The 27644-nt window shown below is 52.0% G+C and overlaps 1 protein-coding gene across 3 annotated transcripts in view; it reads right to left on the bottom strand.

Moving 5' to 3' along the window:
* RBM19 (RNA binding motif protein 19) overlaps positions 1–27644 on the bottom strand; it is a 172159-nt gene that overhangs the window by 125630 nt on the left and 18885 nt on the right. For all 3 annotated transcript variants that reach the window (XM_043979827.1, XM_043979828.1, XM_043979829.1), the window contains 7 exons: positions 25066–25162; positions 22440–22550; positions 21159–21359; positions 20310–20418; positions 8400–8581; positions 4126–4186; positions 297–376 (listed from right to left, as the gene is read on the bottom strand). In XM_043979827.1, coding sequence (XP_043835762.1) covers positions 297–376; positions 4126–4186; positions 8400–8581; positions 20310–20418; positions 21159–21359; positions 22440–22550; positions 25066–25162 — 841 coding nt within the window. The remainder of the gene's footprint in view (positions 1–296; positions 377–4125; positions 4187–8399; positions 8582–20309; positions 20419–21158; positions 21360–22439; positions 22551–25065; positions 25163–27644) is intronic.

Below are 27644 nucleotides of genomic sequence, written 5' to 3'. Positions count from 1 at the left end.
CTGAATGGGGACTGGAACCCAGGCCTCCTGCCTTCAAGTCAGGGGCTCTCTCCGCCATGTAGTGAGGAGACGGACGGGTGACAGGCAGTGAAGGATGGGGTCGAGGGGCCGTGCCTTGGGCAAGTCGGGGCATTGGGAGGGGGCTGGAATCACGGGACTGTCCATTCTCTGAGACGCCTGCCCCCCCCCTCCGCCACTGAGAGTTCAGGCATCCTCCCAAGGACTGTCCCGACACCCAGCCCTGTCCTCTAAGGAAAAGCCTGCCAGGGGGGCACAAGGCCAAGGCGGCCCTTTACCTGGAGCTGTCTGAGGGCTTTCTGGGCCTGCTCTGGCTTCTTGTACTCCACAAAGCCAAAGCCCATGGACAGCAAAGCACCTGGGAGGGAGAGAAGAGAGGAGACTCAAGATCCAGGCCTAACAACAGGGCAGGGCTAGGCACAGGAGGCACGGGCGTGGTCAGAGCACCTTCCTCACTGGGGCCACCTGGCTCAGCCCCAGCCCCGTGTTCCTGCCCTCAGGACACTGAGAATCTGGTAGAGGAGCAAGACACCAACAAAACACAATCACGTGAGACAGAGGATCCTGATTTAAAGCCCTCTAGCTCTCAGTGCCCATGAAGTGCCAATCAATCACCGAACGTTTATTAAGCACTTACTGTGTACCAGGCACAGACCTAGGTGCTAGGGATACAAAAAGAAGGGAGCTAGGGGCGGCTAGATGGCGCAGTGGATAGAGCACCGGCCCTGGAGTCAGGAGGACCTGAGTTCAAATCTGGCCTCAGACACTTAACACTTACTAGCTGTGTGACCCTGGGCAAGTCACTTAACCCCAATTGCCTCACTAAAAAAAAAAAAAAAAAGAAGGGAGCTCACGTTTTAATAGGAGAGGCAACCTGCAGGTAACTGGGTACTATTAAGAGCTGGCACTGATACGGCTCTTCAAGGTTGGCAAGTCGGTTTACAAACATCCCATTTCATCCTTCCAACAACCCTTGGAGGTAGGTGCTATTACGATCCTCATTTTACAGATGAGTAAACTGAGGCAGAGGTCACACAACAGTCATTAAATGTCTGAGGCCAGATACAAAGCCAGGTTTTCCTGCCTCCGGACCCATGCTCCCCCACCTCAGCAAGTCACTGCCATAGGATAACTACAAGACACACCCAGAACAGACAGAAGAGCACACCTGGAAGCGGAAGGCACTGCCTGCAGCCAGGGATGGAGAGAGGCCTCCGGCAGAAGGAAGCCAGAGCTCCCGAGGGGGGTGCGGGGAAGGAGAGGCTATCAGGCATGGCGGATGGCCAGGCCGAAGACAAGAGAGAAGGTGGAGTGTCTCCTGTGAGGAACAGAATGGGGGCAGCCGGGCCGGACCTCCGCATTCATGGAGGGAAGTCATGTGCATGAGGACTGGAAAAAGAGGAAGGGGCTGGGTGGGAAGAGCTTTAAAGGCCAAACAGAGGAGTCAGGCCCAATGCACCAGAGATCTCTCTTCTCCCACAGCCGACTCAGAGCTCCAGAAGAGCAGGAGGTGTCTATGCTGCATAAAGCAGTACATGCCTCTCTATGATGCTTAGAATACAAGAGGTGCCTCATAAATGCTCACTGACTCAGGGCTTGGCTTCATAGTCCAAGTGGCTGTTCTAGGCTTGCCACACACTGCTCTCTGTCACATGTTCTAGGTCCCAGCTAGAAAGCCTGATTTGCTGCTCACTATCTCCCACCTCTGTGCCTTTGTCCCCCCATAGAGGGATACACGTCCTTCTTCTTTAGTGAATCCCTGGCTCCATTAATGGCTGTCAGTCCTCCTGATGCTTGGGCTACCTCCCTGCCCCTTCTGACCCCGGGCTGCTTACTTTACCCTTGTCTTTTGTGCCTTCTTTCTCCTCCTCCTCCTCTTCCTTCTCCCTATCTTCCCCTCCTCCTGCTGACCCTGGATCACTTTCTTCTCCTCGTCCTCTCCTCTCTAGGGAGTTTGTGACGCTGCTCTTCCCTGGCTCTCCTCTCATCCACCCGACTTTCTTGGTCCCTTTGGATGATTCTCCATCCAGGCTGCGCCCATTATCTCTGGGTCTCTCAAAGGTTCCGTCCTGGGCCGAGACTGTTTCACTTGGTGAACTCATCGGTTGCCCCAGCTTCAATCAGCATCCCTAAGTAAATGACTTTCAGATCCACTTATCCTGACCTAACCTCTCTGCCAACCTCTGGTGCTGAACCTTTTGGACATTTCAAACAGGATGTGACGTAGACATCTTCAACTGAGCATGTCTAAAACTAAAAAAAAAGAATGATCTTTCCTCCAAACTCTCCTCCTTTCCCAGATTTCCTATCACCGCTGAGGGCACCCCCACCCCAATCACACAGGCTCAACACCTAGATGTAACCCTCAGCTGCTCACTCTCTCTCGCCAGCTGGCACACTGCCAAGGCCTGTGGATTTTACCTTGATAGAATCTCTCGAGTATTCCCCCTCCTCTCTTCTGAGATTGCTGCCACCCTGATGCTAAAGTTGTGTGCACACGCTTCACTGTGAGTCTGGGAGTTCTTCTCCTTGCCTCAAGTCTCTCCCCACTCCAAGCCATCCTCCCTTCTGCTGTCAAATTGATCTTTGTAAAGCAGAGGGCAGACTCTCACTCAATAAACTCCAGAGGCTCTCTGGCATTGCCTGGATCAAACATACAAAGGCTCCTCCAGGTGTCCAAACCCCTTCATGGCCTCACCCTCTTTTCTCCCTTCCTACTCTTACATCTTTCTGCTCCCCGGCCCCTCACCAGCAGCCCCTTTCTACTTGGGAGATCCAGTTTATTGGTTTCTTTGCGGCTTCTTATCCAAGACCCCATCTCTTGACTGCAGGCATTTTCTCTCGTGTGCCCTCTGCCTGGAATGCTCTCTCTCCCATCAAGATACTAGCGGACCCCCGTTTTCTAGAGCTAAGGCCCAGCAAGCAGGCTTGGCATAACTACAATCCTCTGCCTTTACCCTCTGGCAAAAATCACATAAATATCATATTGCTTTGACCAGCACCCAGTGTTCTCTGAGCTCAGGTAAGTACCCACATCCCAGCCATGAAGCCCGGCTACGAATCAGACTTGTCTCATTGTTGCTGTTACCCCTCACTGTCAGGGCTCACTGTGTAGCCAGCGGTATAAGTACTGAGATCAGGTCCCCCCACTAGGGGCCTGGCCCCAGCACCTGTGTCCTTATTGCAAGCCATTTAGCTTACTTTGAAACTGAACCTTCTGTTTGATTCCTGACTCTCCCATTTCTTGCCTGCTTCTTGCTTGGCTCTGGCCGACCACAGGTTAGAGGATGGTTTGGTCCGGTGGACTGACACTCCTCCTGGCCTCCCCCAGGTCTCACCTCGCAGAGGAAGCCTCTCCTAGTCCTCCCTAATGTCACTGTCTTCCTTGTGTTGATCATTCCTTTCCAAGTTATACAAGCACAAGCTATATCAACACCCAGAAGCACATGCGTGCTCACACTCACACACACAATCTTGACTGTATAGATTTTGTTTGTCCATATATAGGTGTTGGCATCTATCATTAGACTACGTGCTCCCTGAGGGCAGGCACTGTCTTTTGCCTGTACTTAGCACAGGGCGTGGCACATAGCAGACACTTCAATGCTTGTTGACTGACTCCTCCACACAGATGGGGCACAGACCCCTGAACAGACTGTCAAGGCTCTGCTCTCGTCTGTTTTGCCGCCCGCTTGCTGCTCATCCCTTTTCATTCTTTTTTACCCCTTGCTGGGTGGGGAAGGACAAGGGGCAGCTTTGGAAATGAAAGTGATGTGGAAACAAAAGCTAGCAGTCCAAGTCTTATGATGGAGTAGGATCCCCGTCCTCATCAGATGATGGGGTGAGACAGAGAGAAATACAAAGCACTGGTGCGAGGGTGTGCAAGCCTGATGCGAGTTCTTGGGGGCAGGCTCCCTTCTGGCCAGGACAATGAGCAAAGCGTGCTTGGGAAGGAGCTCCTGAAGCAGAGCCTGGAAGGTCTCAGCCAAGCCCTGGAGGACCTTGTTCCCCTTCTCTCTGCTCCCTCCCCACTCCCTCCCCATTACACAGGGCACATTGTGTTTTGTCCCAGGAACCAAATCAATTGATTTTGAATTCAAAGCTCACCTGTTTTGTTCTTTTTCTTGGAAACAGTACAGCTCTTCACCGTTCCAACTTTGGAGAAAACCTAAAAGAGAGAGTTTTAGCATATCATACCCCAAGCAGGTCCTTTAAAATTGTTTGCCCTGCAAACGATCCTCTATCTTGGTAGGGGCTAAGGATAAACCACATATGTCTCATTAAAGGTCACAACAGAGGGGAAGGTAAGCATGGCAAGATAGCATAGAGCCAAAGCTGGGCCTTGGAACAGGGAAGGTCAGAGCTGGGAGGGGCCTTAGAACAGGGAAGGTCAGAGCTGGGAGGGGCCTTAGAAAAGGGGATGTCAGAACTGGGAGGGGCCTTAGAACAGGGGATGTCAGAGCTGGGAGGGGCCTTAGAACAGGGGATGTCAGGGCTGGGAGGGGCCTTAGAACAGGGAAGGTCAGGGCTAGGAGGGGCCTTAGAACAGGGAAGGTCAGGGCTGGGAGGGGCCTTAGAACAGGTAATGTCAGAACTGGGAGGGGCCTTAGAACAGGGGATGTCAGAACTGGGAGGGGCCTTAGAACAGGGGCTGTCAGAACTGGGAGGGGCCTTAGAACAGGTAATGTCAGAACTGGGAGGGGCCTTAGAACAGGGGATGTCAGAACTGGGAGGGGCCTTAGAACAGGGGCTGTCAGAACTGGGAGGGGCCTTAGAATAGGGAAGGTCAGAGCTGGGAGGGGCCTTAGAACAGGGAAGGTCAGAGCTGGGAGGGGCCTTAGAACAGGGAAGGTCAGAGATGGGAGGGGCCTTAGAACAGGGGATGTCAGGGCTGGGAGGGGCCTTAGAACAGGGAAGGTCAGAGCTGGGAAGGGCCTCAGAACAGGGGATGTCAAAGTTGGTAGGGTTCTAAGAGCACAGAATACTGGAACTGAGAGAAACCTTAGAATATTAACTGTCAAGAGCTAGAAGAAAACCTAAGGATGATCTGGTTCCATGCCTTCATTTTTCAGAGAAGGAAACAGAGGCTCAGAGTTCAGAGTTTCAGCCCAAGGTCACCCAAGTGCAGTGAGCTGGGACCTGATTTCAGGTCTTCTGACCTCAGACCCAGTGCATGTCCCCCCCAAAATGAAACAGAGGATGCTAAGAGTCCAGATAGGAGCAAGTCTACCCATGAGGAGGAGAAAGTCTTCCTATTTTGAGAATGAACTGGGACAAAGGCAAGCCTAAGGCAGGGGAGCACCACCAGAGAGAGAAAGCTCGGGGTGAAAGGGCAGCTGGGTGAAGGAGTGGATAGAACGCCAGGCCTGGAGTCAGAAAGATCTAAGTTCAAACCCAGCCTCAGATCCTTCCTAGCTGTGTGACCCTAAGCAAGTCATTTCACCCTATCTGTCTCAGTTTCCTCATCTGTGAAATGCATTAGAGAAAAAAAACGGAAAACACTCTGGCACCTTTGCCTAGAAAACCCCAAATGGGGTCACAGAGTTGGACATGACTGAAATGACTGAACAACAACAATAATGTCCCAGCGGACCCCTCAGATCCCCTCCAGCTCTAAACCTGGGGTCCTGGGGGTCAGGGCACCTCTCTGGGCCTTGGTTTGCTCCTCTGTGAAACAGGAGTCAGACTATCTACCTCCACTTCCACAATCCCAGGATGCCAAGAGCCTTCTAGATCAGGCATTCTTAACCTGTTCTTAACTGATCTTTTAAATATTGATAATAATAGACAGTATTTGTACAATGACTTTGCCAATATTCACTTTTTAGCCTCACAAAATCCCTAAGAAGGAGATGTTCTTATTATCCCCCTTTCACAGAAGAGGAAACTGAGGTAGACAGAGGTGAAGTGACTTGACCAGGGTCACAAGTATCTGCGGCTATATTTGAGCTCAGGTCCTCCTGTCTCCAGGCCCAACTCCCTCAGTATTTCATTATAACTGGTCTCCTTATAATCCTAGGTATCTTGATCTGTTTATTTAAAAACTTTATTCTGAGGACCTTTGCCGGTCTGCCCAAGGGGCCCTGTCATAAATAAAGGTGAGGAATCATGGGATCCTGGCTTTGGTGGAAGGTGCATGGACTGCAGGAAGGTGTAAGGGACAGGAAGCTTGGCTCGGGCTCCTCCCACACGGTGAGTTCCTGTCCTGGCGGGAAGGTCTCCAGACGGGAGGCCCAATCTGCAGATGTGGTCAAAATTATTTGGGGTCAAGATTCATATTCCCGTTTTTAGCTCACTCATTTGGGAGGGTCCACGTCTGGCCCACCCCAGGTTACAAACCAGCTTTTTGAAGGACCTCCCCTTTTTGGGGAGGGGACACTGAACGCTCCTGGAAGGGAGGCGGGCTCCTTCCAGTGCTCCAGCTCGAGCTGGCTCTTTCTGCTGAGGCCCTTGAGTTGCTCTGTCTTGGGTGACTGCTGTCTGCGCAAGCAACCTTAGCTGACGGGCTGTTCAGTTGTTTGGTGAGTTACTTATGGAAAACCCTAAATTCCTTTGAACTAGATAAATTGGAAAGGGTCTGGGTTAAGCTTCGAGGTAAGAATAACTATCTGTATTTCTATTTTCCTATTTCCTTATCTTTGATTTTTATTAGTTTCACCTTTGTTGTTTAATTAATTCCCAAGTAATAAAATCTGATCCTTTTGTGACCTAAAGCTTAGAGGCTCCTTTCTTATTGGCCTGGGAGAAATATCTAAAAAAGGGCAGTTCAGAGGGGAGGGTTAAACCTTAAAGGTCTCTTGTATTTCCAGGACCCCAATATTAAGGCGAGTCACCCAAATAACACTCAGTATATCAAATTTTGGCCTTCACACAGAGCAGGCTATAGGAAGGAGCTCTACGCCTGGCCCTCCCAGGGGCCCACCCTGCTGTCTTCACCTGGCACACCCCCTCCTACCAGCTCTGCAGCCACCCCCGGAGGGCACGGCTTGAGCTGAGCTCCTTCCATCTCCAGTGGCCTCAGCTTCAAAGATCAGGGTTTGAGGACGACTCAGGGTCATCTACTCCAACCGTTACCCAGGAAATGTCAACGATGCCCCTGACAAGGGGTCCCGGCTCCTCCCGAGAGGGTCCTTACTCTGGTTCTGATGGTAAGACCGATTCCCCACCACCCAAGCAATGGTGTCCTCACTGCACAGTGGGCGGGCACAGGAATCCAAGTCAGGACGACCCCAAATCCAATTCCACCTGGGACACTTCCTAGTTGTCCAACCTGCAACTTCCTCAACTGCAAAATGAGAGTTGGCTCCTTTCCTGCTCTAAAAACCAAGGATCCCAAGGAAACAGGGGGGTTGGACAGCACGCACTCTTCAGAGCCCCTCCTCTGACTTCTGCTCAGGGAGGCCTCTCCCTCCTCTGAACTCCAACAGCACACACCCCTCAATGGGCACTGTCCAGTACACACTAGCCTCCTGGTCCTTTCTCATGGACACGTCTTCTCTCCACCCTGATTGTGCTCAATCCACCCTTCCCACAAGGGATTTTCCTTAAGAGAGGCTCCCTGGTGCTCTAAAGAACAAGTGGGAACCCCTCTGTCTGCGGTAAAGTCGCCCATGGCCTGGCTCCCTCACACCCTCTCTGGTCCGGCCTAACCTGCTCTCCCATCCCCGGGCCCCTGCCCTGGCCTCCCTCCTGCCTGAACGCTCTCCCTCCTCATCTCTGCCTCTTGGGACAGCTGGGTCCCTTCACAAATGAGCTCAAGAGCTGCCTTCCAGGGGAGGCCCTTCGGGTGGCCCCAGCAGTTTATGTCTTGCATTTGATCAGATGCACGGGCCTGTGTCTCGGGGGGCAGAGCCTTGCACTCTCGGCCACAGTAGGCACTTAACAAGCACGCCTTCAATGACTGATGGCGCACATCATGGGTGCCTGTGGAATCAGAACAAGTCAGAATCTCTCATCTAAGGCCCCGCCGGCCAGAGAGGGCAAACAAGGGAGGCTGGAGGAGAACGAGATCCTCGCCCCGAAAGGACATCGCCTCTTTTACAAGCAGAAGTGCCTGACTGAGGCGTAACTGCCTTAATGAGCCTCAAAGTCAATCAAGAAACGGGAGGGGGTGCTAAGCAGCAGGGGACGCGTGGGCTAGAAGGGACCGAGGACGATGCCCAGAAGCCACAGGATTGTGGTCACAGGGATGGCGTGGACCTCGGGTCCCGGCTCCCCATCGTGCAGATGAATACACTGGAGCCTTGCCCAAGGTCAGAGAACTCATGGACCATGAACATAGAAGCCCCATCTTTACCCCAACCTTCCAGGAATCCTCATGACCCTGCTCAGGGCCACTTTCTCAGGCCCGCCTTCTCCCTCCGGGCCAACAAATCACTCACTTCTCTCAGTGTCTCCTCTGTGGTGGAGAAGTTGAGGTTCTTAATGAACAACGTGCACCCAGGAAGACTCTCGTCTTCTTCATCTTCATCGTCCTCCTCCTCCTTGCCAAGGGCATCTGGTTTTTCTTCCTCTGCTGCTGCTCTTTTCTCAGGTGTGGCTTCTGTAGCTTCTTCATCCAGCCCTGAGCCCCAAACAAAAAGAGATTGGTGTTGTGGTGGTCAAGGGGTTAACGTGGATGAACGGCAAAGGGGATCGAGGTAGGTCTGGGCAAGGAAGGGCTCGGGTTCAAGGAGAGGAAGCCTGGTTGGGAAGCTCTGATGACCAAGCCCCCACCACACTCCCCCCATTCACTCCCAACCCTTCCTTGGGAGGCACATGGCTGTGTTCCAGGAATTGATTACTAGTTATCTGGGAGTGAGGCAGACTCTGGAGCAAAAGTAAAAGAAAGAAGCCATGGACAAAGGAATGATAATGAAGAATTATAGCTACTTCAAAGAGATAAAGGGAGAAGTGGCGGGGAGGAGGGCGATGGGAAAACTGTCCCCTGAAGGCTTCATGTGATACCCCAAAGAGATCAGAGGAGAAGGATTCACACAAATTCGGCTATTTATAGAAGCTCTTTAAGTGATGGCGAAGAGGGAACCTAAGGATTGGGGAAGGGCTGGACAAATCAGAGCACATGAATGCAAAGGAGTATCACTGTCCAGAAAGACAAAAGGCAGAGCTTCCAAGAAACCTGTGAAGACCTGAATGAACTGATGCAGAGGGAAGCGAGCAGAAGCAGGAACACTGCCACTGAAAGCCTCAGGAACTCTGAGCAATGTGACCTCGCCACAGATGAGGATGGGGCAGGATGGGCGGGCTCAAGATGCAGTCTAAGACACCAAAGGCTTTTCTTTTTTTATTCCAATGGAGAAATGGGAGAATAAGAGGGGATAGGAAGGAGGAAGGGGGGGGGAGACAGAGAGAAGAGAGAGGCATAGAGAAGAGAATGGGAAGGGAGGGAGAGACAGAGGAAAAGAGAAAGAAAAACAGGGAGTGGGAAAGAGAGAGAAAGGAGGAGGGAGGGGCTGAGAACAAAGAGAAAAGGAGAGGGAAAGAAGGAACAGAGACAAGAGAAAGAGAAAGGGAAGGAGAGAGAGAGAGAAGAGGATAAGGAGGGAAAGAGACAGAAAGCAAGAGAAAAACAGACAGGGAGGAAGAAGAGAAAGAAGGAGGGACAGAGACAGTGAGAAGGAGAGAGGGGGAGAGAGACAGAGAGGGAGCAAGAGATAGAGGGGGGGAGCAGAGACTGAGAGAGGAAGGGAGAGATATAGAGAGAAGGAGAAAGAGCTAGTAAGGGAGGCATCGTTTTTAAAAAATCTAGACCAGAAGGCAGGCTGCTGCGATCATCTCATAAAGGGGGCACGAGAACCTGGACTGGGTTGGGGGGTGGGGGGGTTAGCAGGGAGAAGACAACAGACCCAGGAGGTGTGGCATGACAAAGCCTGGCAAGTGACTGGCCATGGGGGTTAAGGGAGAGGGGACAAGGGCCCTGGCGGTAACAGACCAGCATTACTGGAAGTATGCTGTAGCCTACTGTGCGCAGTGTGTATTTATGGAGAGGTGCTTGTTGCTTCCCCTAACAGACTGTAAGCTATTGGAGACAGGGACCAGTGCTGGTACATAGTAGGCATTTAATATTAAACACTTGGTGAGTGATTGAGGGCTTGGGGGAAAATCGGATGTGCTGATTCTGAGGACATGGGACAAAGGGTCAGGTGCGGAAGGGACCCAGAGGGCATCTAGTCCAAGCCTTTGTTTTTCATGGTCACAGAACCATCGGGTGCCAGAGGTGGAATGAATCAAGGGGGGGGGGGAAAGGAAGCCAGCCACTAAACCAGTCCAGAAAAGACTCAAAGCCATACACTTTCCAGAACCACTGACCCAGAACAAAACTGGAAAATCAGCACAGCCTCTGACCAAATCGATGTCCCATTCCACTCATGTCCCTGATAAGGACTCTGAAAGTTCAGGACAGAGATCACGGGACAAAACATTTCCCATGGGTGAAGGGTCAAAGGACCTTGTGGGCTGGAGATGAGGCCAGTGGTCCATCGGCCTCTGCTAATTCTTTCTTTTAACTCAAGCACAAGAGATGCTTGCCAGATAGGACAGCTCAGTGAGCCTGTGATGGAGAGGACAGTCTCCCACACATTCACTCAATCCTTCCCCCGGAACCTCCTCCAAGACTTGGGACTTCTTTCTCTCAAATCACCCCAGACAGAGGGTTTCCTCATGTTTTCCCTGGTCTCTGGGCTGAATGCATCTCAACCTGTCTTCTCTGCCTTACGAGCTCCAGGACATAATTATCCCTGACCTGTCCACTTACGTCCACACGTCGTCCCACCTTTTCAACACGTATATCCCCCTGAGGATGTTCCAAAAGGCAGAAGCGCCAGATTCTGTGAGGAATGGAAGCTGCCGCCAACCCAGAGGCGACAGAGAAGGCCATGGTGGGCCCCAACACCCTGCACTGCCAATGATGATGCAATGGAAAGGAAGGGACAGAGCTGAGGAAATAGTAAGTGCTGGGTATGCAAAGAAAGACCAAGAAAGCAGTCCCTGCTCTCAAGGAGCTCATGGTCTAACAGGGAAGAGAATGTGAAAACAACTGTGTCCAGAGGAGATGAACAATGAGGGAGGGGGCAGCTAGGTGGCACAGTGGATAGAACACTGGCCCTGGATTCAGGAGGACCCGAGTTCAAATCTGACCTCAGACACTTAACACTTACTAGCTGTGTGACCCTGGGCAAGTCACTTAACCCCAATTGCCCCGAAAAAAAAAAAAGAAAAAAGAAAAAAAAAACAATGAGGGAGGCCACTGAGATGAAGGGGAACTGGGGAAGACTTCCTGCAGAAGGTGGGACTTGAAGGGAGCCAGGATGAAGAGGGAGAGCAATCCAGGCACAGGCCCAGAGCCAAGAGATGAAGAGTCTCCTCTGAGGAAGAGCCAGAGCCAGGGTCCCGGCCTCAAGAGGACATACTGCGGGGAGGGGGAGGGGGCGGGGCCCCCCCCCCCCCCCCCGCACAATGAAGGACTTTGAAGACCAAAGGATCCTGCACTTTGACACTGCTGGGAACAAGGAACCACTGGAGATTACTGGTCCCCAAAGAGTTAGTGGCAGAGATAGGACAAGAACTGGAGTCACTGATCTCTGGGTATCCAACATAAATAATGAAAGAACAAAGGGTCAGAGGGACTAGCTTAACAGGAGGAGAAACCAGGCGGTCCTGACGTCTGCTTCCCCTGTGCTAAGTGAACCTCTCCCTTTGCCCTTTACCATGGACCTTCCCAAGGGGGCTCAGCTCCTGATCCACCTGGGCTATGCCTGCAGAGGCAGAGGTCCTGGGAACTCCCCAAAGCACAGTTGGGAGCAGTGACCAAGTCAGCTGTGCTCTGGGCAGACTGGTGTGTTTCCTCGCCTGGAGAGGCGAACCGGCCACAGCTCGGTGGGAGCCAGCGGGGCCAGGCCCACACGGTCAAGGGGAAGGATGGCTGCCAGCGCCCTTGCCACGGCTGTCCCACTCAAAACCTTGGGGAACACCGAGCAATGCTGATGGAGAAGCTGTCCTGCCTCCTGCACACACCTTTGTGAATGACATTTCAAACCTTTGCCGGAGTGAAGGGGGCTTCTTGGCGGGTTCAAGTCAATCGCAGAGCACCCCCCCCCAGCCCCCATCAACCCTTTCAAAAACAAATCTAATACATTCAAGTCCTAATTAATCTTCAAGGGCTTAGTCATGAAGTGGCCCTTTCATCCTTTAATGGAAACAGCAACAGTGATAATGCTGTCTCTTTAATATCAGCCGAACACGCCGCTGCCTTCCATCTCTCTGCCTCAAAGGTGAACACGCACATGCGCACACGCACAGAGATACGCAGGAGGGAAGAAAGAGAACATTTGCATTTCCCCCCTAAAAGCGCCTCTCCCCGACCCCCTCCCCCACAAGCCCCACAAGGGCCAAAGCCATTTGTAGGAGGAATCCAAAGGCAGGAAAGAGGAGAGAGAATCCATTACTGTTCAGAGGATCTTAAAACAACAGTTAGTTACTCAAAGCAGTGGAGGGGCAGAAAGGAGGGCAGACCCGAGAGGAACAGCTCGGGTTTTCTGGGGGTGTTTCAAGGTGCCAGGCTGGTGGCCACGAGGGGAGGAAGGGGCACCGAGGCCGGAGAGGACGTGACGCAAGGTCACACAAGGCCTTACGTGGTCAGGATTAGGAACCAAAGAATTGTGGGTCCCTGACTTGGGCCCTCATCAACTCTCCTGCGGTCTATGGTGACTCCCTCCTAACTGGTTTCCCTGCCTCCATGGTTGAGTCTCCCCACTACGATGCATCCTGGATCTTGAAGAGGACCATGATATCAGGGTCATGTCATGACTTGCACTGAATTGGATTTAAGGGAGGGGGGGAGGGCTGTCATCAACCTCACTCTCTCCTCCAGAGCCATCTGGGTCCAGTGGTGAGATATCCATCGAACAAGTGGGCATGGCCCCTTCCTGCTCCCTCCCCAGTCTGCCCTCTCCGGCTTGGTGCAGCCTCTGCCCCTGTGTCACCTGTGTCTTTCTACAGATCACTCCCCCTGTGCCTAGACTGTGTGCCCTCCTCGCTTCTGCCTCCTCCAACAGCCATTTTTCTTCAGGGTGCAGCTGACATTGTCTTCAACACGAGGCACTGCCTCGTCCTCCTGGCTTTCCCTCCAATGAATTTCCTTGTGCATTCTCTTGTTTGGGAGAAGGAAAGGCCCGCCCGCCCCCAACCCCCCTGCCGGGATCTTTGCCAAGAAAACACGGGTGGACAGCATGGTCCGAGGGATCACGAAGAGTCACGAGCGACTGAACAACAATTCTCTCATGCTAGGACTCACTCTGGTATGGTGGCAGAGGAGGAGTCTCCGAGCTGGCACGGGCTGGGTTCAAGTCTCAGCCCTAATCCATCCTGACTATGTGACCCTGGGCAAGTCATTTAATGACAAGCCTCCCGATGCTCTGGACGAGGGCATTACAAAGAAGGTGCCAAGCGGCACTGCTAAAGGGCGTTTCTGCCCCAGGAAGTCCCCTACCCCAGGGATAGCCCAGGCCCAGTCTTCATCTCTGTCCCCTGCTCTTAACTCTCGGGAGTGAAGGTTGACCTGTGGCTCTTTTAGGGTAGGAACGGTTTCATTTCTGTCTCTGTTCCTCTCATGCCTGGTACATAATAGCCAATTATTACAGGTTTGAAGTGGGACTGACAGGACCCTCAAGCCTTCCTGACTCCGGGGCCTCCTCTGCAGTCTCTGCATCGCACCGTCTGAAATCCTGTAAGGATTTAGGATGGAACCAGAGGTGTCACTTTCCCCTGAGGCGGGAGCCTTCTACACCTCAGGAACCATCTTTCCTGGGCTGCAGGGGCAAAGACGGCCATTCCCCAGAGGCCAGACTGGAGATGACTGTGATGGGATGCCATGCAGTCTGCTGCCGGGGCAGCTTAAGAGGCCCTGCTAGAGTCCAGGCACAGGGGAAGCGTCCGACAGGCCAAGCCTTGGTGAGTCCAGAGTCCCTTCCACACCCTTCGCACCAGCTGTGGCTCTGCAGGAGAGGAGCAGCCCCTGATGGCCAGGATCGTAATCTCTGGGGGCTCATTTGCATCAGCACGTCAGGCCCGCCAGGGCTCAAAGAGAGATGTCAAGTTAGAGAAATCACAGGGTGAAAGAGGAGAAGGATCTCACCCTCCTACCTGGTGGGGCTGGGACTTGGAGGAGCAAGATGCACCTCCACCGAGCCATGAGTACTGGGACTGAGGAAGAAGACAATGCATGAGAGTTTGAATCCTGCCTCCGACGATGTGTATGTGACACTGAGCTAGTTATCTTCCTGCTGAGCCTCAGTTTCTCTATCTGTAAAATGGAAGGTTTGGCCCAGATAGATGGCTTCCAGGCTAGATCTAAGAGCCTATGAAGCAGATGAACAAGTCTGGAGGCATCCCATGACCTCTAGAAGTATAAGAACAAGGGCTACCAACAGCAAACCCAATAAGAAACTGGCTAGAAATTCTTGTCCTGTCCTCATTTCATCCAACTGCCTAACACTCCCAAGTCAGGTGCTCCGGGGAGGCACCGCCCCCCTCCAGGAGCACTGCTTCTGAGCATGGGTCTCGGTGGGACATTTGTGCTTTAAGACAGAGGCGACATAAGCCTCCAGAATACAATTAACACAAATCAGAAATCCAGCTTGTTCCCAGCATGGCCAGGCATCCACGCTCCTCTCTGCCCTGCGGCAAAGCCAAGTCTCAGGCACAAGACTTGGAGTCAGAAGAGAGATTCCAGATCACCTGTGTGGCCTGCAGCAGGGCGTTCCCTCGACCAGAAAATAAAGGCCTGTGGGTGATCCGGGTCAGGGGAAGGAATGCCCCCAATGCCGAAGCAATGAATCCATCGAGGGACTGAAGAAGTGAGCTCCCTAACGCTGGGGGTCTTGAGTGGAAGCCGGAAGGCCACCGTTCTTTCAGGGATTCTGACAGGGCTTGGACAGGGCGTTGGGCCAGTTAGCCACCCAAGGCCCCTCCAATTCCGGGAATGTCTGACTGAATGGTCTGGAAGATGCCTAACAGCGCTATAGAACTCTGTGATAGGTTGACGTGCTTCTGTTAAAATGTCCACCCAAATTCACCAAAGGGAGCAGAAAAGACTTGACTTACCAGCAATGAGAAGCTTTCAGCCATTCCCAAGTCTGGTTCCTTACATGGAGAGAAGAGAAAAAGCAACAGGAAGGAATGGAAGGAATGGAACTCATGGAAAAGAAGCACTGGAGGGAAGCTGCTTTGGAAGGATGCAGAGGCAGTGTGGGGCAGTGGGAAGTATCAAAGGACCTGGGTTCAAATCCTGTCTTTACCCCCTAATAGGGGTGAGACCTTGAGCAAGTCTCTTCACTTTTCTTATCTCCAAAAGAAGCTTAGCCTAGATGACCTCTAGGGTCTGCCCTGGTTCTAGATCCAGGGTCCTAAGTCTCATCAATTGCCGAGCCCCAGAATTCCACCGCTGCTCTAACTGCCTAAGATCCAAGCATCATGGTGGTGGGTGGCGCACGCCAAAGACATCATGGCCTCCTTGGGAATAAGGAATAGGGAATGAAGACTTGGGCTTATGAGCCACAGGAACATGAACACACACACACACACACACACACACACACACACACACACACACACACACACACACACACACACACACACACACCCCTTAGATCTACAAAAGGCTTTGAAAGTCATCAAGTGCCACCTTCTCAATGGGTCATAGACTCAGAGGCCATGTGGCCCAACCCTGCCATTTCAGAAAAGAAGAGAACCACGAGGCCCAAAGATGGGCCTCAGCAAGTGGAAGGGCTGGGATTTGAACCCAGGTCCTGGGTCTCCAAATTCAGCACTTTTTTCTGCTACACCCTATTGCCTCCTGTGCCAAGAATGGGGAAGACACAATGGAAAGAGCCAAAGTTGGAGATGCCCAACCTAGGAACTACTTAGGTGGGTCAGACAGAAGTATGATATGGATCCTGCCTAAGGATCTAACCTCCATCCAAGAAGCCTCAGACCCAGGAGGTCAGAAGCCCAGGCTAGCCCATCTGGAACTGGAGAATGATGGAGACTGAGCAAGCACAAGAATGCAGAGGAAGACTCTTTTCAAAGCAGTCTGTTCCTGGCCAAAGGAGGTGGGATAGGGAGGAGGGGCAATCACCTTGGGTAAGGTAGAAGGGAAATTTTTTTTTTTTTAAGTTCTCAAGCAGCAAATATTTTGCCAGTAAATTCATCATGCACCAGAAAAAGGAAACCAGGCAGGAGAAAGATTTAAGAGAGAGAGAGAGAGAAAAAAAAAAGTGTGTGTGTGTGTGTGTGTGTGTGTGTGTGTGTGTGTGTGTGTGTGTGTGTGTGTGTGTGTGTGTGTGTGTAAGGCAGGGGAGGGGGAGGTTTGGGAGACCCTAGAAAATATGCCTCCATCTGTAGTTAGCACAATGAAATGCGGTCACGCACAGCCACATGGGGTGGTATTGTAATCAGACTGAGGAATTTACTGCCGCCTCCCCGGCGCTCTGTGCCCAGGGCTGACAGAATAGACTGTTATCAGTTGCAAGCAGCTTTCCACGACCTCCCCCAACTCTGAGCCCTTTATCTGAAGGTGAGGGTCTCGGTTATGGGGAGATAAAACAAGCTGCTCCCCTCCCCCGGGGACTGATGCACAGAACAGCAGTGCTTTTCAAGGGAGGGAAAAAAAAATAATTAAAAAAAAAAAATCCTGCATACGCCCACCACCCACCAGTAAAATACACTCCTTTCGGCTTCTGGGAAAATCAGGGGCATGGGGATGGAGATGAGACTTCCTTGGCCTTCGCCCTTCCTTGTGGAATCAGTATGTCGGAACCCTCGAGTCCACCAGAGGAGATAATAAAAAGCCCTGGGGTAGGAGAGGAAGGGCAGACGTGGAAGGGACGAGGGGGAGAAGACTATATATGTAGAAGAAAGGCCGTGTCCTTGAGATCTGAGCTGTGGGAATTCACCCGCACAAGGGACGCACTGGGCCTTGAAATTAACACAGACACACACCGCTCTGTGACCCGCAATCCACAAGATCAGCTGGTCTCACCCACCCACCCCCATCCCTGCTGCCTTCCATTCCATTGTTCATATAACTGCTACTCGGCTAGCTCGCACTCAGCCCCTCAATGAGGCTTAGGGAATGGAAAACACACACGTGCATACACATACATGTGCACACACACATGCACAGATACACACATGTGTACACACAGGCGCACACACCACGGAGCACAACTAGAACAAAGGACATATTTGTCCTGCCTCTCCTTCTGTCTTTTCAACACTGATCTGTTATTATTTCTGGGTGTTATAACAGGGGTGAGAACCTCATCTAAATTCTTCACTGGACCCTCTAAGTCCTGAGTCCTACCTTCTGTCCTGAGAGGAAGAGGGTTCTAAGTTCTCATGTTCTAAGCCTGAAGCTACTGCCACCCAGATCCTAGGGCCAGCCAGCTCTGACTCTGACATCCCCTTAAAGAAGGATGGAATCAAATGTCCCTTCACACATTCTTTTTTTTTTTTTTTTTGATAGGACAATGAGGGTTAAGTGCCTTGCCCAGGGTCACACAGCTAGTAGGTATCAAGTGTCTGAGGCTGGATTTGAACTCAGGGACTCCGGAATTCAGGGCCAGTGCTCTATCCACTGCGCCACCTAGCTGCCTTCCCGCCTCTCACACATTATGGGCCAAGCCTGCTTTCAACCTCTGGGTAGGCCTATGGTAGCCAGTGCCTAGCATGATACCTTGGACTTATAGTTTCTGGAAGGGTCTGGGTGTCATTAACATGGAGGGCTCCCTAAACCTAAGCAAGCTGTGGCCTGTCAGTGACTTAGTAAATAAGCCCAGGGGACTGGAGGACCGCTGATTTGCTTAGGGTCATTCAGTGTTAGAGCGGAATCAAAGAATCAGAGTCCTGGATATGGAAGGGATCACAAAGATCACCGAGACCGGCCCCTTCATTTTACAGAAAAGCAAACAGGTGGAGAGAAGTTAAGTGACCTCCCCAAGGTCATAAGGTAAGAAGTGACAGAGTTTGGCATCTGAGCTCAGGCCTCCTGACTCCAAAATCAGCGCTCTGGAGCCAGGCCAGCATTCTGGCCACTGCCCAGTGCAGCTTCACGGGCCAGGACCCATTTTCCTCTACCACAGCAGGCTGGCACCTTCTCAGCAACTTAACAGTCTAAGTGGGTCTTAATGGTCTAAGGACACTGAATGGTTAGATTATTTGCCCATTGTCAAAGAATCACTGTGAATCAGAGACAGGATTTGAACCCAGGTCTTACCGGTTCTGAGGTCAGCTAAGCCACAAAACACTCCTAAACTCCACAGGCTGAAGTTTAATCCTTAAGTTTTCGTCACTTGTGTCCTAGGCCTATCCTGGGGTCCTGGTGCCTTCTAGCTCAGGTTAGGAGTATTCTTGGTCACGGGGATCTAACGCAGTTGGGTTAGTAACACCAAAAAGATACTGAGGCTGAAGAAAGTGAGCCCGGTCACCCTCAAGGCCCTGAAGCAACTGAAGAATGTCGGAGGCAGAAAGGACCTGGGAGGCCAGTTTGATCCAGCCTGATCCCAATGAAAGAAGGCTGCCCGATGGACCAGCTAGCCTTCCGGGGGATCGGAAAAGCCTTGATGCCAAGGAGCAATCCTCCCCGGGGCAGGGGGAAGCCGGTCCAAACTGGATTTCCAAGACGGCTCTGGCCCAGCCACTGAGAGCCCGAGGAAGGCAGGCAGGCAGCTGAGCTTTGGAGCCAAGCCTGTGGGGGACACCAGGGAGCCCCCCTAACACAGGAAGGAGTCTGATGGGAACAGATGGTATTCAAATCTGCGGCTGGCCCCAGGAGGGAAAGCCAGCTAAGAACTCCCGGCCCCTTGAACACCGAAGAGACTCGTGTAGTGTCTCTGAATAATCCGAACACTAGGGCAGTCCTTTGCTGTCGCCTTCCCTCCACTAAGGAGATCAAAGGCTAATGATCCAAAACAGGAGATCCTGGTGAGAGGCAGTGGAACTCAGGCAGACCACCAGCCCGGGGCTAGGACCCCTGAGAACTGTTCCTGGAGCAATCTGGGGGAAATCGAGTCACCTTTGGGTGCTTACATTTGTCATGGGGCGATAGGAAGGTGGAAATTCTTATCTCTGACTTCTGCACACAAAGCCCATGGGAGGCATCAAAGGCACCACATAACAAAAGCTGGTATTTCCCTAATGCTTGGAGGCTTCCCAAGGGTCCCCTCCACTGTGCTGGAGAGCAAGTCCTGGGATTTCCTCCTCTCCCCATGTCTGCACAGGGAATGAGAGGAGCAGAGGGAAGAGGAGAGAAGGAAAGGGACAGGATCTGATCTGGAGGAGAGCTCGGGTTTGAATCCTGGCTCTCACCTCTCTGGACCTCAGTTTCCTTTTCTGTTCAATGGATCTCTAGGACGCTCGAGCAGGCATTGCTGGGTTGGCACTCCAAGCCCTGTGAGCTCAGGAGGACCAGGGCCCCTTTGTGCTCAGCTGGCAGAACCCGAAGACCTCCCAGCTCCTGAGGGATCTAAGCAGGAGGGAGCAAACTCTGATAGGCCCAGAAATGGGTGACACGTCTCTTCCCCCAAAGCCAGCCTCGAGAAGGGCTGAGAAACTGCCAGAAACCTGGCTGGGAGGGGATGAAGGGTCTGGCCTACAGCAAGTGACCAGCCAGACAAAGAGCGGATGGAAGAATGGCTCGCAGGGAGCATGTCGGAGAGGGGCTAGGATCCTGGAAAACTGGGAATTCCTCAAGTTTGCCACACCCACAAGCAAATCAGCTGTATATGGAGACACGAAATAAAGCCCCTGTGCTGAGACAGAGGGGGCTGCACCAGACCATGAGCAGGGAAATGTGAGGAGAATGAAGGATGTCAGCCAAGAATGGGCCAAGAGGCAGTTGCTCAGGAGGCAGGGGCAGGATCAACTGACTGGGGGGCAGCTCCTGCCCCACTGGGAGCTCTGGGAGGCAGCCCCTGCACACTGGGAGGAAATCCTGGGGAGAGCTCAGGGAGGGCAGGGCCCAGGGTCCCCCGGGGACAGGCAGGCACATGCGGGCTGTGCTCTGATGCCTCTTCTTCCCCCCCATCTCAAAGAGAACATGCATGTGGATGAGATCACAGAGCAGGGGAGCAGGGGAGGAACTGCTGCCCCTCACCAGGATGGCTTTCTCTCTTCTTGCCCCAAGCACAGAGAGAAGACAGATGCTGAACAAGGGACAGAGATCTTTACCCCAAGACTGAATCTTGAGACCTCCCCGAGCCCCAGCCAGCCTCCCAACCTCAGACTCCCATCCTTACCAGCTGTGGTCTGGGCAGCCTCTTTATCCGCTTGTTCTTTCTTCTCAGGAGGCTGACTGGAGAAGATGCCCATCGGTGCCCATTCCAGATACAAGGGGACATCATGGAACTGCAAGGAAACAGACACAGAGGCACTGGGAAGGAGGAACAAGGCCACCCATCAATCAACAAGCATGAAGCACCTACTGTGTGCTGGGCACTGTGCTAAGGCACCAGTCAAGTAAAGGACAGAGCCTCATCCCAGCAGGGGGAGAGCAGAAGGGAGAACCTTCTCCTGTCAAGAGCCAGCTCTTTCAGGAGATGCCCCTCATTAAGCAGTAAGATGAGTCTCGTGAAAAGCCTGTAACTCTTGAAGCAGCTGAGGGGACCGGTTATCCTTCTGTTTGGCACTTGTATGATACACACACCATCATGCATGCTGCAACATACATGCTGAGCAGTGTCATACACAGGTCAGGGGGGCGGACGTGGGTTCAAATCCTTCCTCCAACATGCACTAACTCTGTGATCCAGGGCTGTAAAATGGGGGTAAGAGCAGCATGTAGCTCCCTGGGAGATCCAGTGAGATGATGCCGCCCATACTGGGCTCTGCCCCCTTAAAGCACCATGTTAGTGTGAGCCTCCCCCTGGAGCTGGAAGAGCCTTGAGGGACCATCTAGTACAAGCCGTTCCTTTTCCACACAAGGACACAGAGGCCAGAGAGGGGAAGCGGCTACTCGCCCAAGGTCACGCAGGCTGAGAGCCACAAGGAGGATCTGCTGAGGCCCCAGCAGTCCTGGTGCTCTGGGAAGCAGTGCCCTGCTCCAGGCTCCCTGCTGAGGCCCAACCCTGGGGCCTGCCATGCTGTACCTTGGAATAGGCCAGGCTGGTGAAGCCTCTCCGGGCTTCCAGAGGCTCCAGGTACTCCACGATGGCCGTGATGCCTCCCTCAGGCAGCAGCACACGGCCCAGGCTGCCATAGCGGCTGAAGATCTCCTGCAGCTCGGAGGCCCTCGTGCCCATGGGAAGATTCTTCACCAAAATCACAGACTTGCTTCTCTCCGCAGCGGCCTGTGAGAAGGACAGTGAAAAGGGCAGGTGCTTCCTCTGTGCTAGGAGCAGAACCGAAGGCCCCTGTGGCCTCAGCCTAGAACTAGAACTGTGCTCAGCGACCAAAGCCCTGGATGGCCCCGTGACAAGGTCTCTCGGACAATTAAGAACCCTAGTTCACTTGGAGTCTGAGAAAATAATGATCAGAAAGGAAGAATGACGATCTGGAAAGACTCCGGAGCAAGCCTGAAAGGAGGCAGCAGGTGGGGGAAAGATCCCAGGGATGAGGGAGGCTGGCTGCTCCTCCCTGTTCTGCCACTCCGGCGCAGCCCGAGCAACCCTGGACAAGACACGGTGCCCTGACATTCCCTGTTCTAAGTCAGCTCTGACATTCTATAACTTCGTCATGGTCCCCCAGTCCTTCCATAGCAACTGAATCTAGAGATCATCCATATAAAGGGAGCTTCGTATAACCGAGCAACTCCGGCTTTCGATGAGAGGCCCTGTGGCAGGCGGGCTTGTGCACAAGGCGCGTTACTTCCCTCATCAAGGTGGGTGGTTGACATTTATAATTTGCTACCACCAGGTGGTGACAAAATTCTCAAACTAGAACTCAAATCCAGAGAGTTTTAGACAAGTTTATGAACAAGAGACCCAGAAGGAATGTTTCCTGGGCATCTGTAACCTTTGAGGTGGCGTGGCTAAGACTTCCTAGGCACGGCAGCCCGGTGCTGTTCTGGCCAGGGGCCTGCTCGGATGCAAAAAGTCACAGCTTAGGATTTCAAGCTCATATTTAGACATGGGTTATTGTCAAAAGGTCAGATCCTCACATCGATCCCTTGATTCTCTGATGCTAACCACCAAGGGAGGTCACTTAGAACAGGTGTCGAACACATGGCCCACAACACCCCCGAGGGTGGCCTGAACCAGATTAAAATGTAACTGGAGAATATTTAACAAAACAAATAAAAATACAATAAAAGCCCAGAAGCACTAATGTATGGTTTTCTCTATCAGTATGAGGATGGCAGGTGGCCTTGTGCAGGGGGGCACGGCCCCTGCTGCTGTCTGGTGCCCCACGCGCACCAGATGCCAGCTTACCTGGCTGAAGGAGTCCAGCCTCACACCATTCTCAATGAGGAACCGACGCACCTCCTGGACCAGCTCGGTCTCCCCCAGCGCCACCCGCACAGCCACGCTGCCTTTGATCTCCTGTGGAGAGGGGGAAGACAGCATTCATGGTCACAAAGCAGAAGTCCCAAACCTCCAGCCCTCAACAGGCTGGCAAAAACCTTGCCTGGCCCATCCCCATATCAGTATTAATCTAAATCCAAAGGCATTATGAAAGAAGTAACTCAAGCTGGTCTTCTGAACATGCCCAGTTGGGCTAACATGGAGCCCAGTTCATTTCCATATAATTGGGGGCCTTCTCGATTGACTGCCTTTGTTTTTGTTTTTGTTTTTGTGGGGCAACGAGGGTTAAGGGACTTGCCCAGGGTCACACAGCTAGTAAGTGTCAAGTGTCTGAGGCCAGGTTTGAACTCAGGTCCTCCTGAGTCCAGGGCTGGTGCTTTACCCACTGTGCCACCCAGCTGCCCCAGACTGCCTTTGTTTAAAAAAAAAAAAAGTTTTCAGCTTTGCATTCTTTCAGCTACTTTCTTCCCAGTGTGGATGCCATGAATTGAACCAGTGAGAAGAGAAGGAAAATCCTTCCCCCTTTTACTTCTCTTTTACCCCATCTTGGAGAAATAGGTCTGGTGGTATTTGTTTCTGTTCTGTTTGTTCTCAGTTCATAGGATCAAGAGTTCAAGCCATGGTGACCTTGAAATCAGGGCTGCGGGCAGGGCGATGCAGCCAACCAGCCTGGCATGGAAGTCCTGAGATGCCAGAATGCCTGGAACCCCAGCCCAAGGAGGATTTCTGGACTTGGAACTGGGACGGTGCCCTATGGGAACTGAACTAAACTATGAACCTAATTTCCCTTCCTCAGAGAGTGAAGAGGTGTAAAGGGTGTAAACTGAGGCAAACGCTCTCAGTGGCATCTAGATTTCTCTTTCCCCAAAGGAAACCAGAAAAGACAACGGCTAGTTCTCCAGAGAAGGGAATAGCCAGTTCTCCAAACAAAGCACATAGGCCACTTCATGAGATTTAAACCTCTTTCTTCCTAAAATGGAAGGAAAACAGAGAAAGGCAATGCCTGCAAAAACCTCGGCTGGTTTAGTGGAAAAAATTGGTTTATTTGAGGCCGGGGATCTGGGTTCAAATATTCCCACTGCCACTCCTGTGTGGCCCCAGCAAAACCAGTCTCTGGGCTGCAGGGGGTTGAGCTGTGTAATGATCGTGACTGAGTTTGGCCCCAGAGAAGAGCTGCCTCATCTCAATGCAGAGGTGGGGGCCTATGGATTTAGAATACTGTCTCTACCATCAGACAAGCTTGATGGCTGAACTGCTTTTCCTTCTCTCTCTCTTTCTTTCTCTCTCTCTCTCTCTCTCTCTCTCTCTCTCTCTCTCTCTCTCTCCCTCCCTCCCTCCCTCTCTCTCTCATTGGATGAGGGATATAAGTGTGATACAGACACAGAAGCTACTTTTAAAAAGCATTAAAGTGTATTTAAATCGAGGGGGGTGAACAACATGACTGTGATTATTCCTCTTGGCTCTGATGGTCTGAGGGAAGCAGAAGGCATAGCTGAATGACCACCAGAGAGCTAGGGTAAAAAGACCAGAAAAATCCCCGTTGATGGGAGGCGATTCCCTTCACCCTAAATCCTGGGCAGAGTCTCCAGCCCACAATGAGCCAGCTGGACTCCTCCATTAGACTGTAAGCTCCTCCAGGGCAGGGACTTTTGCCTCTTTTTGCACCCCAGCACTCAGCACAGTGCCTGGCTCACAGCAGGTGCTCAATAAACACTTGATTGATGCTGCAGGGGAGAGAGTGCTGACTATGGGATCAGGGAGCCCCGGTTTTGACTCTCTCCTCCCGGCCTCACCAGCTGCATGACCAGGGGCAATAAAGAAAGAGCTCCTGCCCTCAAGGGGCTTATCATTTATTTTCTCCTCTATGAAGTGAAGATGGCAATATTTGCCCCGGGCTCTCAGGAGGAAAGTGCTTTACAAAACTCAAAATGCTAGAAAAGTGGGGCTGGTTATCATTCCCACCACCCCGAAGGCCACTTAAAGGTTAAAGCCCTTTAAGTGAGCCCTCTTCTACCTTGTAAACGGTAACTAGCTGGGGGCAGCTAGGTGGCGCAATGGATAAAGCACTGGCCTTGGATTCAGGAGGACCTGAGTTCAAATCCAGCCTCAGACACTTGACACTTACTAGCTGTGTGACCCTGGGCAAGTCACTTAACCCCCACTGCCCTGCAAAAAAACCAGTAACTAGCCAAAGGTCTGGCAAGGAGATGGTGATTAGTAAATGCTTCTCGATTGACTGGCCAGAAACTGGCCAAAAGAAAGAAGGTCTCAATTTCAGTCTTCATAGGCCAAGCAGGGCCTTCAAGGACGGCAAATGAAGAAGGTAATAATAGTCTGAGCATCTCAGGCCCCCGGAGAGTGGAGTTTAAATAGAGCCTAAGTCCGGGCAATCCGCTCATATGGGTAGAATTGTTTCAATGGCCCAAGTTGTGACCTTGACTGGTATCTCTACCCCAGAATGGCCCTATGCCCATTCCCTTCCCCAGAGTTTTGCTCATGGCCCTGGTGCTCATCCAGCAAGTTTCTCACTCACGTGATCAAACACTTGGCTTTTTGTGGCATTGTACTTCTGTGCGACAGCATCGGCCACAGCGTTCGTCCCCATAAACAGTGTATTCCAGTTGTGAGAGCTGAGGAGATTTAAAGGTGAAAAGGAAATTAGGCATTAAGAACACAAAACTCACTTGACACTTCCTAGCTGTGTGACCCTGGGCAAGTCACTTAACCCTCACTGCCCGCAAAACAAAAAACAAACAAAAAACCCACAAAACTACCAGAGGGATACAAGCACTGCTCTTTGAACCAAGAACTCTTTTTGGGTAAGAAACTATGAAGACTAAATGAGGGACAGACCACCTGCCAGGAACACTAGCAACACTTCCTCCAGCATGCTCTGAGTAGCATTTCAGTTCATTCCAAGAATTATGATTTAAAATCTGTGACTCATAGACACAGTCCAGATTCTGCTTAGTTGGCCTAGAGTCCAGGTGAAGGCAACGTCTAGCTGATGTTTATCTGAATTAACTCAGAGTTAAGAGAAGAGGGAGTGTGGAATACTGGAGAGATGTCTGCGTTTGAAGTCAGGAAGACCTGAGTTCAAGTCCTGCTTCTGAAAAAACCGAGTAACCATGGAAAAACCACTTAACTTCCCAGTACCTGGTACAGTGTAAAGAACCACAAGACTTAAATCCCACCTCTCAGTCAGGAAAGCGAGAGCTCCAATCCTGCCTCAGATAATCACTCCCTATGTCACCATGACTAACCCTCTCAGCCTCGGCTTTCTCATCTATAGAATGTCTTGAATGTCTCTTGCAGTTCTAAATACATGATCCCATATTGCCTAAGTCTCCCCGCAGCTCGGTTTCCTCATCCATAGAGTGATCTGGGTATCTGAGATGCCTTCCAGCCCTGGATCTTTTCAGCCCCTCCAAGCTACTCTCTAAGACTATGAGTCACAGGAAAGTGGCTGATCTTCATTGGTGCAGGGAGCTCCTCTTCAGGATCCCGGCGCAGGCTGGACCCAATCAGATCCACACCCTCCACTCCTTACAGAAGCCAGAGAAGCAGAGGAGAAGGATCCCTGATGCCATGTGCCTGAAACTCTCCATTTTACAGGTGTGAGGATTGAAACCCAGGGATGTCAAGCAATACAGAGAGAAAAGGGCTGAACCTGGAAGTCCCGGGTCCAGTGTTTGCAACCTGGCTCTGCCGCGTATTAGCCACGTGACAAATTTCTTTGTCAGCAAATTGACGTGGCTGCACCAGACGACCCGAGGCTCTGGATTTGGGATTCCAGGAGGTAAACATGGCCACAGGCTGACAAAGTGACAGAGGGATGGGGAGGGGGCGGTGAAGGGATGGCTCAGATGTTAAGGTCTCTGCTCAGAAATGCTGATCAGCCAGATGCTCTGGGCATCTCCCATCACATTTAGCTCAAGTTCCCCCTCAGGGGGTTGTTCACTTGGTAGACTTTTCATACATCAGGCTGGCTTGCCCCTACCACTAATGCCCTCCTGGGCCTCTTCCCCCACCATCTCTACTTTCAGCATCACCACCCTGAACCAGACAACATCACGAAGATCAACTACATCATAATGTCCAGCCCAGATGAGAATTCGGGCTTGGTGGCATGATCCGTGGCTGTGTTTTGGGTAACAGAGAGCTGACTCCATGTTCTCAAAAGTTTCCTTGTTGCTTTTCTGCAATGGGCAGCTTGAGGAGGGGTGGGAACAGGGACAAAGAATCCACTATTACAGAAGGACAAAGCTGTTAGGGACGGACTTCTGAGGCCCTCATCTTACGGAAGACGGAGCGGAGGCTCAGAGAGGCCACGTGGGCTTGTCCAGCGCTTCCCTGGGATGCTGGACAGATGGGGTGAACTCAGGCGGGGCATGGAAAGGGGCTGGAACACTCACAGTCTGGCCAACACAGCAGGGCCCTCATGCTTTCTCATCAGGCCCGAGTGTGACACAGCTTCCTCTGACCGCCCTTCCCCAGAGGGGGAGAAGAGGAATCGTCTTAGAGTTGGACTCAAGAATGTCTCTTAACCCCCACATCTAACTTTTCCCTCCCTGCTGACATAGATCACAGGTTCAGAGATCAACTGGGACAATGCCCTCGTGCTCCAAATGAGGAAAGCAAGGCCCAGAGCAGTGAGTATTTGCTGAAGGTCACACAGGGACTGAGGAACAGCGGAGATTCAAACCTGGGTAATCCGAACTCAGAAAATGATAATAACAATAATAATAACTACCAACACATATGCAGTGCTTGAAGGCTTGCAAAGAGCTTTACATGTGTCACCTCATTGGCTCCTCACAATTATTCCCACGTGACAGAAGAGGGAACTGAGGCAGGAGGCTGAGTTACTTTTTTGGGGTCATGCAGCTAGAAAGTTCTGGAAAGTGGATTCAAACTCAAGACCAGCGCTCTAGCCTCCAAGTTCTATCACGCATGTCTAGGTGAACATGGCTCCCGAGCCCTTCTCCCTGGGACACTTTATTTGGGAGACTGAGCGAACATGCACGTGTGCGTGCGCGCACACACACACACACACACACTCTCTCTCTCTCTCTCTCTCTCTCTCTCACTCATGGCTGACATTCTTTAGGG

The sequence above is a fragment of the Dromiciops gliroides genome, chromosome 1 (assembly GCF_019393635.1).
Source record: "Dromiciops gliroides isolate mDroGli1 chromosome 1, mDroGli1.pri, whole genome shotgun sequence".
Lineage (NCBI taxonomy): Eukaryota > Metazoa > Chordata > Mammalia > Microbiotheria > Microbiotheriidae > Dromiciops > Dromiciops gliroides.
This window is presented reverse-complemented; position numbering and strand designations above follow the sequence as displayed.